This window comes from Styela clava, chromosome 3 (genome assembly GCF_964204865.1).
Source record: "Styela clava chromosome 3, kaStyClav1.hap1.2, whole genome shotgun sequence".
Lineage (NCBI taxonomy): Eukaryota > Metazoa > Chordata > Ascidiacea > Stolidobranchia > Styelidae > Styela > Styela clava.
In genome coordinates, this window is record NC_135252.1 from 19,752,662 (window position 1) to 19,765,203 (window position 12,542).

At 35.7% G+C, this 12,542-nt stretch overlaps 1 protein-coding gene across 1 annotated transcript; it reads left to right on the forward strand.

The window, feature by feature from the left end:
* The first annotated feature begins 2,267 nt into the window (after nt 1-2,267).
* LOC120342266 (tetraspanin-13-like) lies at nt 2,268-11,506 on the forward strand. The gene is made up of 7 exons (XM_039411032.2): nt 2,268-2,443; nt 3,157-3,235; nt 3,821-3,909; nt 5,420-5,500; nt 5,859-5,993; nt 6,842-6,979; nt 8,444-11,506. Exons 1-7 carry the CDS (start codon nt 2,384-2,386, stop codon nt 8,516-8,518), a joined length of 657 nt encoding a protein of 218 aa, XP_039266966.2. The 5' UTR covers nt 2,268-2,383; the 3' UTR covers nt 8,519-11,506.
* The last annotated feature ends 1,036 nt before the right edge of the window (nt 11,507-12,542 follow it).

A 12,542-nucleotide genomic window follows, 5' to 3' on the forward strand; every position in this document is an offset into this window, starting at 1 on the left:
AATTGAGATTAGACGAATAGTTGAAAGTTTTGCTTTATGTCGGCTTAATTTCTTGATTGATATACTTACTATTTCTGCTATTGCCTCTTTTGCTGCAAGAGTCTCACAATGCTTAGACAGGTTTGTCCACAACTTTCACATCTGAAGAAAGAGAGGAGATTTATTAATTTTCGTTAAGAATAAATAAAGCAGTCTATATGATTCAGAATGGAAAAGCTAATAAATCCAATATCTCATGTTTTATTTAAAAAATATTTTACTGAATTTGGTATATAAACCAACTAATAAAAGGGTTTAGTCAGAAAATTACAAGCATTCGTGGCTCCAAATACTTGAGAAATCAGACTATACAATATAGACCAGTATGAGTGAAATGTTAGGTGAACTTGTTAACACTTTGATTCGATACGCAAATAAAAGTGAATGCGTAATAGTATGTTACAATGAGCAGCAATCAACAATGAGTATATATCATCACTGATTAAAAAAATCTAACTGGAGGTGCATGAACTATTTGAAACCATAAGGGGTAAGTAAATATGTAATTTCGGCAAATGGGCAACTACGTACCGTACTGAATTAATAACTTCGTAGTATTTGACAAAGGCTGGCTTTCCCACATGTACTTAACAGTGCGATGCCCGGGTGTGATATACAACAATAGTATTCACCTTACCTTTTACCGATTTCTTTTTACCCCAACTTTCAAAAATATCATTAAAATCGACAACAACTGTCAAAGCAGGCACGAACACCATTCGTGCTACGCCTTGAAAGCAGCACACATCCGCTCGTTTTCGTCTCGTCAAGTATGTGCATTGGAGCGTGCTATCGAATACGATCTTCGGACAAAAATGCCGGAGTTGCGCATCATGTTGTTTAATGTCATTGGGTCTATCAAGCTCGGAAACGGAACAAAATAAAATTTATGGAAATGATAAACGAACTACACCCATGAAATCTTTGAAAAATTAGATAATGATGATGTCGTTATGTTGCTCTTTGTGTAAGTAAGTAATATTATCGCTTTCAAGTTAAAATGATGCAAGCCTTGCAACGTTTCTGATCGTGTGACGAAACGTAATGTTCACAAAGAATCGACCTTTGACACTTCGACAACTTGAAATTGTTCTGCTTGATTTGCTCAAGATTTCTTAATCTCGTGAGGTGGCGAAATTGCCGTTGATTTGTCACGTGAAGGATTTATACAAGCTTTTTGCGCAATTAGGCTATGTCTGTATCTATTATTTACTTATTGAACAATACACATTGTGGAACCATTAAGAATTAGAAAATTAAGAACCATTAGAATTAAAAAAAGATTATGTCTGTATCTTTGTGTTATGAATGTGTGACGGTTAGGTATGAAAATTAGTGTTCAATATTTTTATCAGCAACACATTCTGATTAATGTTAGAACGACGGCATCTTATGCCTGATGGAGTCTGAATGTGGAGACAAAGTAAACTTACAGCGATACCGGTAATGATTTGAGGGCAAGCTGGTGTGAGCCTGTCTCCCAAACCTGCTGACCTGACTGCCTGACAGACATCGGGCGGTACCGGTACCGTACCGGTATCGACTTGCCAGCTTCCCAACTTTCAGACAGTTGAACCAGACCAGTAGACACAATCACACAGATTAGTGGATCAACCCCATTTTTCAGTTTTCCAAAGTCCCGCATTTTGCTCATTCGCCATTTGTTGATCGAAAAAAAAGTAGTACCACACAGGATTGTCACTTTTAAAACGCTCAAATTCCATTTTAATGGTTTTTAAGTTCAAATAAAAATAGTTAAACATACATCTGACTTAGATAGAATGGATATATTTCGGCTGGTATATCTATTTATTCAGTTGATACACGGAAATTTGAAACATATGATACCAAAGTTAAAAACATGCACATACAGACATAACATGCGTTCTTGTACCGAAAATTTTGGAATGCTACGCATATTACACGGAATCCGAAGTATTTTGAAATAAGTCCCTGAAATTCAAACTGGTTTATTCCATCATGAAATGCGTTCCTTCAATAGTCAGGAAAAAAAACGGCAATTTTGGTCACGTGATGGCCACAATTAATTTAGGTTTATTTTGGAGACAAGAGCATGGCGCAATATGACTCATCTGCCGTCTGGCCAGATGCTCCTCGTTTGTGAGACACGTGGAGTGTTTGTTATATTGAACCAAATAGAGGGAAATTTGGATAGTGTGCCATACTTTCTAACAATTAAACCTTTTTCATATTTTGCATTCTAGTTTATTAATAAAGTTTAAAATATTGACTTTATTGCGGATGTTGTTCAATTCCATTCAGATAGAAGTTTTGTTCTGATATTCTGAAGTTTTTAATATAAAGTCACATTCTATTCTTCACAATGTGTGGTGGATTTAATTGCTCGAAAAATGCTCTCACAGCGTTGAACATTTTGTTCTTGGTGAGTATTCTTCATCGGTTAGTTTAGTATTCAATAACATACTACTGTATTAAATTTTTATCCTTGATTAGAAAAATATTTTTTATTAATGGCTCCAGTTTATATTTATCAGTAATATTCCCAATGGTTGATCTCATAATTAATAACATTTATCTTACAGAAAACCCAGCTTTCCTATGATACATATTTGAAGCGTAATCATTGTTTAATATTAAATGACAATTTTTCATCTTCGAAAAATACACATTTCGCAATATTGTTTCCTCTCTGTGTAGCGCTGTAATTTTGTTTAGTCTTTATCAAAAAGCAGTGTCTATTTATTGTATGTATCTTTTCTTTTATTTGTTTTTGGTTGACAAATCAATAAATCTATCTTGCACAAAACATGCCAGTATTGGTAACACAGTCACAGCACATTTGCCATTGATCTGCAATTAAAACATAGAGAGCCATAGCCTCATAGGAAAGAATCCCATTTTAAATGATCCGATACAAAATAATTACAGAACATGGTAGGCCACATGACCCTTGTTGTGTTCAACTTCCAACTTCTGTACTGATTCCATGTCAGACCTGGTCAGAATACAAAATGACAGACATGCTCCATAATAATTTTAAACCATCTTATCTGTAGCTGAATAAACATGAAAATTCCCATCCTCTGCTATAGTTGGTGCGTAAGTGTATTTAATTACTTGTTTGTTTATTTTTAGCTTGTTTCCTTCGTTCTTATTGGAACGGCTTCTTATGCAAAAGCAGCAGGATATATTTACAGTTTTGAAATTGCAGGAGGTCTGTACAATTTTTTTGTTGTTGTGTATCTGTTATTACTGTATTGTCTATTGATATACTCAATCTGTAATACCACAAATTGAGCATGACTTACTGCAATGATGTTGTTATTACTTATCGATTTTAATGTTAGTATGTTGATAGGTATTCGTCTGTCTCTCTGTTAGATGCACGCGATATCTCACTCTCTGTTAGATGCACGCGATATCTCACAAAAGCGAGATTGAATCTGCTCCAGGTTTTGCACGTGCATTCATCATATGTCGGACCAGAAGCCTATTGATTTTGGATGAATTATGTCGTATAATTAGCGAGTTATTATTTAATTAGTGATGGGACACGAGGTGTCACTATGGAGTAAGAGCGCTGTTTTGGGGGATCCCCTAACTTTCGATCGATAAGTCTTTGTTCTCTGGTTGGAATTTTTTCCAATTCTAAATTTAAATGATCTATTTCCATGCATGATTGCCTCTGCGAAAGTGGAAGTATACGACCATGACTTTTACTGTGTAGTTTAAAATGAAACTGTCTGGAATTTACGTTCAGATAAATCACATTATTGACTGATGGTTTGTTATTTTTCAGGGATAATAGCTTGCGGATTATTTCTTTTCTTCATATCAATACTTGGATTGATCGCCTCATCAAAGCATCACCAAGTGCTGCTGTTCTTTGTATCCTTTAGAAAAAAACTTAGGGTTTGAAAAATTTTGAATGAATCTTGCATTATAATCTTGCCTCCTGGTACAGTAGGTAAGCGCTGGGCCACTGTGAAATTATTGGGTGAGCTTTTGCTTGCACTATCATGAATTGGAGTTTAATTCTAATTGCTCGTACGGATTTGCTTTTTTAATACCTTGTTCAGAGAGTATAAAAATGAGAAATACTCTTAGTTTGCCAAGTGCTTGCCAATCATAATTTATACCTAAAATATGCCCTGCTTTATCTTTTTATTTTGGGTTTTAAATGAATTTAAATTGTGTTCATTATAAAATTTATTTCATAAACTTGGATGAAAATTCCACTGCTTAGATCCGTGGTTCTCAAACTGGGCGTCGCGTCGCCCAAGTGTGTCGTTTCAATATTGATAGGGCATCGCAAAACTTTTCTTCTTTTGTGGAATTGTTCCTGCGGTGTGTAGAAGTCAAAATTCCCTTTATTCTCGTTTAAATCACACTTGAAAACTGGAGATGGCAATATACTAATTAATCAATCTTATCTATATGTGACCTCACTAACGTCACGGCCCGGGTCATTTAATACTGTTCCAATTATGACATCACAAACACTGAGTCGGGTCAGCTCGAGTCATACATATTATTCATTTCTAATCCTTTCATGAACTTGGGCATATCGATCAATGTTGAGCGACGTTCAGCACTTCGTCTACGTGTTGATTCGAACGACTCAATATTGACACCACAGCAGTTCTCTTCAGGCATAATTTTAATGAAACTCATTTCATAAATGTCTTTTATTAAAAGGTATCAAAACATTTTTCATGGGGAGTCGCAACTTGATCATTCGGATGGGGTTGCAATACCAAGAAGTTTGAGAACCACTGACTTAGATGATAGATTAGTACTTGTAGATCCAGTAAAACATCTTTGATCGAATACTAAATAAGAGTTACATCTGAATAATCTATAATTTTCTGTACTCCCGAAGTATGTGTACCAGGTTAGGGTTATGCCATAATAAAAGGTACAAATACTATGAGAGTCACTTGACTAGTCTCCAAACTCGTAATAAAACTAAAATAAGGGAAATTGGAATGAAATTATGGCCTAACTCTAACCTGGTACACATACTACGTTCCGGTGTCCACCATCTTGGTTCACATACTTCGAGGGTGCCCATTTTTCAATAAATAAATACCGCAAATAATGATATGGAGGTCAGAATATTGTATTAACAAGGAATTCTCTTACCAGATAACTTATTGTTCAGTAATCATATACACTTTTAATAGAGAATACATAATATTTAAGGAAGATACATTTTAATAGCTAATTTGGTCATTTTTTTAATCAAATACTTTTATACTACGCCATTTCATATACCAATATCTGGTTCCAAACACAGTTGCTTATTTGAATATTGTTGGAAACTATAATTTTGATATCCAATCTGATTCCTCATAGAATAATAGTTGAAAAAAATCCTTGACTCACATAATATCAGTACTTTGTAGTTTTGTTTCTCCTGTTCCTCATCCAGTTCTCTGTATCAATTGCCTGTCTTGCATTATCTAAATCTGATGAGGTAAGAAGACTGATTAATAGTTCTACATTTTTTTTCTACTCATGATTATAATCTACTGCCACACACAGCTGCTTCGCTTCTCCGACTGTAGAAGTTCTTGAAATCTTGTTCCAATCATTTTAATTTAGGCTCACTGCATTGATGTTTCGGCCTATAATGGTAGCTCCTTGTATGTCTATCATTAGGTAATAATGCTGTTAGTAGTATAGGAAGCTTGTTTGAATGTAAAGACGTGGATTGAAACATAAAAATTGTAATGTTTGACTGTTTGTTAATGGCCATTTCAAACCCGGAATATTATACATATTAAGTTAGTTAGCACCCAGTTATTGAACAACTTAAATAATTCCATTTTTAGAAAGCACTCCTTCAAGGTGCATGGAACATAAGCAAACCAGAAGTGACCGACACAGCAGAGACATTATTTCATTGCTGTGGATGGAACGAAACTGATTTGATGAATGACGACATTACAAACCATTGCGAAAATGAGGTGGTTTGTTGATTTGGAATTTTTTTATGACTCGACCTTGAGTAAGGCTCTGTGCAAGCAACTATCGATATATAGTATTGGATTTTACATATTTTCCTGGGGGAGAGAAAATCCGATAATATTGTTTAATCGTATGGCGAACCATGGACTATTGTCCCGTTACCAGTCCATGTCTGGTATGGGACTAGTTAGCCCAGGGGTGGGAAACTTCTCTAGTCGGCGGGCTAGATGTGGGAAAATGAAGTCCTCGGCGGGCCGGATTATTACAAAATATACTTCGGTATCCAATCTTTGTTAAATGCTCGACACTCTCTGTCAACTTTATGTTTCTTGGGATATTCCATGGTTAATGGAACTTGATATAAAATCTAATTTCTAAAATCTATTTATATTTAGAATCTAAATATAACTGATAACAGTAGTGGGAAATGTTTACAACACTCTCTGCTTTGACTTTATATTGTTTAACAAGTGTGCTAACGCAATTGTTTGTTCACTAAGGCAATGATGCGCCACACAGCATGATGCGCCACACAGCTGAGGATGCAGATATTAGATATTGCAGGGACTTCACTTGAGTAGGATGAGGGCCCAAATGTTGGATAAGCAGTCCTTTTTTTAAGTTTCAGCCATCACTGTGGTGGTCTTTAATGGATAGCACTGGTATCACCTATGCTGGTGCGTTTTTGATAATAATATGTTATCATCCATGCCCATCATTGCTTGGAGTAATAATTTGGGGGAAAGCGTTGAAAAACTTTACAGGCTAACATTAGTCACTGATTCTCTTAGAATTACAAGAACCGATCCTCTTATTCTCAACATATTTTTACATTTTTTCATCATAGCTGAAAGCTTGTGTCAAAGAGGTTTCAAAGGATTCAGATTTACCAAAGTGTCAGCCATGCAGCGTTGTTCTAACTGAGAGAGTAAGTACATTGCTGGTTGCAACTGGTGGAATTGGCTTTTTCTTCAGTTTGATGGAGGTGAGTCTCATTTTTTATATTTGCTACTTTGTCTAGTAAAAGTACAGGAGAGTGTGTATATTTGTTTGAGAGTTAATAAGTGATCAGTAACTTGTGGATTAACGTCGCTATTATCATTGTCTACCTGGCTGTCGCATTATGCTAAGTGTTAGGTCAGCGGTTCCCAATCAGTGCCCCATCAAGGGGGCCACTAGTCGCAGTTGGAGAGGGGGTCACATTTGAATGTAAGAACGGGCCCAAAATTCCAGCCAGGCCCGTGGGTAGTAAACCTGACCCGAGCCCGACTAATTAACTGGATTTGCAGGCCCGAGCCTGAGAAAAACCCGAAAATTCATTTAGGTGTTCAATGAATTGCAAGAGTTTAGTGCAGTATGTGTCGTGTTCATGAGACAACTTCGGTTTTTTTTCCCCAGACCACGATTTCTTGTGGCTAAAACCAGGACGAAACGCCTCATTCAAAAAAGTCAGCGATAGAGAAGCCCGACCCGAACATAATGCTCGAATTTCGGGTCGGGTCTGGCTTGGGCTTCAAATCTTAGCTCAAGTCACAATGCTAGTCACAAAGCTGATTTTACTTTTCCCTTCACAAGTTTCATTTTTTGATAAAGTTATTTCACAGGGTGTTTTCATTGAGCAAATTGTTTTATCATAATGGGATTTGGAATCTACCAATCAAAATAACACTTCAAACATCACAGGAATAACAAACAGTGGGACCATGAGTACTAAAAGCCTTGAGAAGGGGCCACAAGCCATAAAAGATTGGGAACCCCTGTGTTAGTACGTGGGAACCCTTTTTTCAACACCCTTTTGATGGTTCACGTAACGACTAGTCGAATAGATTCCTTCACCACCAAGCTTTTGAAACAAAGTTCTTGTTTACTATTCCCAAACCCTGCATGAACTGGTGACTGGACAAGAGGGTATATGCAAATATTTATCTCATGGGCTTCCTCTCCCATTTATTAAATATGTGTTGAGTTTGAGTTTATGAAAATTATTTAAAAAGAATGTTCATTCCAACATTTTGAATTTTGATTATTACAATAAGTCTCAACAATGTCCATATCCAATCCAATCTAACTCAGTGATTCTCAACCGTGGCTCACTGTTGCTGTTCACTGTTAATTTATTATTATTCACCCAATAAAGTAATTTTTTAATACGATTGAAAAATTAGGACAGTTGGAGAGTTGCCCTCCACTCGTAGCTATTAGGTAGATCTGAGTGTAACTTTTAAACCTTCTATTATGAGTTTTTCTCACAATGTTTAGCCTGCATTTCAGTACACCGAATTTATTGTTTGCAGTTTCAAATTACATAATCGAGTTTTATTTTGTTGCTATTTTAATTTGGGTTGTTTGTTATGCAGCCCCCTACAACTTTAAAGTTGAGATGCGGCTCTGACATTGAAAAAGGTTGAGAACCAATGGCCAAACTGATCTATTCATATTTTCTCTTCAGTTGATGGGAGTGTACCTAGCTGTCCGATTTCGAAACCAGAAAGATCCAAAAGCAAATCCAAGTCAATTTTTATGATGAGTAATCATTGAGTGACTCATCAATTATTAAATGAATGAGATTTTACGAAGCATCGAAACGTTATCTTCGAACTGACTTATAATAATAACAATTTATATATTAAAATAGAAAATGACAGAATTTTGTGCGATCATGCGTTTTTGTAGATATATTTGGAATATACAAGTCAGTTCACAGGAAATAAAAAATGCAGTAGAATCCTTATTTTATTACAGTTGCACATTATTGCTATGGTTCTCATAGATTTGGCTGGTAAATAAACGATGGTGTAATACATGTTACCTTTATATATTTGCGGGAGTGCAGTTGCGGAGTTGTCATTTGTGTATTATTATTGCTGTTATATAACTCTAATATAGAATTCAATCTGCTCTGATAATTGCAACATACATAGTGTATCATCTTTACACATGTTGACCCCAAAAAACAATAATTTTTTATGAAAATTTATTAACACTTGAATTTCTGTTTTTATATGATTGTACCTGGAAGTTTCATTAGTTCGGACGCTTTGCACAAAAGGTATGTTTTCTTGATGATATGTTTCAAACGCCCTGGGTTCTGGTTTTTGGGAATCACTCTGCATGTGAGTTGAAGTACGATCACAAAAGCCTTAGCATGAGATATTACTGGTAATACATTAACTACCACTAATGGGCAGTGGAATATAGATGTTTCCTATTTTATGAAGCATTCGAAATAATTATAGACTTTGGTGTCTTTGACATTATTATTATTCAGAATGTATCCTCAGATATATATTTAGTATGCAGTTATTTTTACTTGAAACACGGTGCTTAAACTTGGCCAAATCCTATTATATGTATCAGATAGTTGACTATTAGTTGTCGAAATACTTTATCTACTCCAAGTTTCCCTGCATTGTATTAATTATATTAGCTTACTTGTATAGCAAAAGATGATCAAATGAAGATCCCCTCCACAGGGTAAATCAAATAAAGACTCTCCACTCAGGGTGAAACACATGAACGCCCCCCCCCCTCAAATAGGTTTGTGGGGATGAACTTCAAATGATTTGTTTGTATTGGAATATACAACTGGAATTGTGACATTTATAAATTGTAACATGAATATATTTTTTCATTGAGTGGATTTTGCAAAGGCAATTTGATAAACTATTATTCCATCTGTATTACAATATACAAAATTCAATTTCTCTTATGCATGGTATTTTCTTTTTGCAATATTGTTCATTTCGGAGATGATCATATATATCAATTTTCCTTGCGTCTGATTCTGAGTTTTAAATCAGCGAGAGATTTAACGATATTCCACTGAATACTAAGCAATATATAATACGCTGGTATTGGTCCTCCCGACCTCCATATATGTTGTGTGCCCAACAGTTTTGATTGTCTTATGCTGCTGTGTTGAATTCCCACCAACCAAAATAAAACCATGGATTTTTATGCTTCGCCTAATGTAGTTTTTTACTAATTTAGTTTTTTTCACATAACCTATTAAGATTGTTGCAGTCAAATTATGTGTTTTTTTATTTTATTTATTACGTATAAATGCATGACATGTTCAATATGAGGACACAATTTACCTGCAGCCGACTGGGTTTACAATGCCTCACTGTAAGAAGGTGGCATTATTGTTTATTACAGCAACGAGCCTTCTAGGATAACTTAAACTAAAAGCATTTTTCATTGGTAATATAGGATAATACTAAATTTTAATGCATTAGTCTGTTTATTCGTTAGAAAATCTACAATTAAATTATTTACATTGCTGAAATATGAATATTAACATTAGGGTGAATATTATTATTTGTGATAACAAGAGATTTCTGTGGCGTAGGGCCAATGGTTCATCCCCTCCCCCCAACTTTTTTTTAGTAATTTGAGTCAAATTACTACTTATTCGAAATGGACCTTTGACCGATAAATATATTAAGTAATTATGGTAACATTTGAGCTGTTGCAGAATTGATGAAACACCATCGGTTACACATTTTTTTTCCACTCTCATGTTGTTTTATTTTGTAATATTCATTTGTTGGGGTTTCAATATATATGTAGGTATATATAGCAGACATTATTTGTAGTACCTATAATATTATTTTATCTAAAATTCTGTGCATTTGCCCTTCCTATTATTAGGAAGGCATGCAGGTGGGTGCTCCAGAAGTGTGTGTACCAATATGGAGGTAACTAATTTTGTACGCCTACTTCACAGGAATTCACTTGGCTTTCACCGGCAGTCCCTGAACTCGTAACAGAACTAAAATAGGAAAAATCGGAATAAAATAATGCCCTAACCATAACCTTGTACACATACTACGGGAGTACCTGCAGGTGTGCTGAATGAAATGTGAATCCCGATTGCACATCAAATTTCCCAAACTATTTCCTTATTCTGACATCTCGAAAGGACAGTCTTTTTATCTCCATGGTAACATGGTATTGGCCAATGATCTCTTTGCGAAAACCAGGCATTGTGTTGCACAAAATTCAAGCGAACCATGCCTCTTTTGGAGTCTTGCAGTCATGTGTTAATTAAAATAATCCTATTTATTATTCAATACCTGCTGCAAGTATGGATTATCCCTGTTTCTTGTATGGACCGCAAGGTGGCCATGTTTTATATCCATCGGCGATTTTTTTTGACCATACTAATCTAATTCTTTAAATGTATTGCATTCGAGACTGTCAAACTTTTCTTTCTTATTGCCAATATGTGGCAATGATCACAAACACTGGATAATAGACCAGTGAGGGGTTATTTATGAGCGATGATCGTTCGGCTCTAGTTTGCAATGCAGTCACGCTGATGTTTTTATTTCAGTTGTCATTTTACTTCAGAGTATGAGAAGTCCTGTGTTACATATATCAGAGTCAGAGACCATCATAATTTCACTTTTTTTGTGTGCTTTTATATACTATTATTATTATTAGAGTGTGTTGTACATAATCGTGCTTACAATGTGACACTGCAATATATATGAATCTGAAAAAAGAATGGGTATTCAAACACTGGACTATGGCATCAGTTTCGAAAATCAAACGAGGAAAACAGCAGAACCATGAATACATATGAGTCACATTCGCTTAAACTTAAAACTCAAACCTCCAGGGGTGTTTATACAACATTTAACTCGACCTGTTTCGAGTTATTCCTATTCACGCAGCGTGGTGGCGAATTTCCAACATAACTTCTAGGGTGAGGTAAATGTATTTTGCGTTTTTTTTGTTGCTGTTGCAACCAGGGCTGTTGAGTTGTGAATTTTACAGTAGACTCCGGTTTAAGATAAAATAGGATTTACAAATTTATCCCAGGAGAGAGAAAAGTCGATGAGGCAGCTTAATCATATGGCAAACCACGGCCTCTCGTCCTGTTACAAGTCTCTTTCTAGAATTTAATCAGCACGTTATTTGTTTTCGGAATCACGGAATGGAGGAAGCTGTAACCGACCAGCTGTTACTTGAACTACCCTACGGCGACGAGGAGTCCTAAAATCCTCTCTCACATAACTATCCCCGCACGGGATGCGGATCCACGTAGGGTAATCAAAGGAGCGGTGGCGAGCGTATTCCTATCGAACGCTTAGCACCATGCGCCACACCGCTAAGCCATACATACCCCTTATCAAAAGAGAATGAGTCGAGCTACGAGTTCGCAAAATTAGAACGCAGAACAGCGCATAAGAAAAACACCACCAACAACATAATGACAAAACGATCCATTCAGTGTCCAAAAAGTTATTTTTTGATATTGGTATACGTAGACGCTTTCTTGATGTAATCTTTATTGGAGCAATAGACGTCAAAGTGTTTAATTTTATAGTTTGGAAATTCTGTACCAGAGTATGAAAAAGATTTATCTTCACCAAATCGGCATCCATAACTTAAAAACCTTGGGCAATAGAATCAAGAAGAGGTCACCTGGCTCATTGTGGGATTGTTCCATATGTCAGTCGCGTTTAACAATTAATATTTGAACAGTTTATTTATAACCTTCTCAATGAAATATATTTTAGGCGCAAGGATGGAATGAC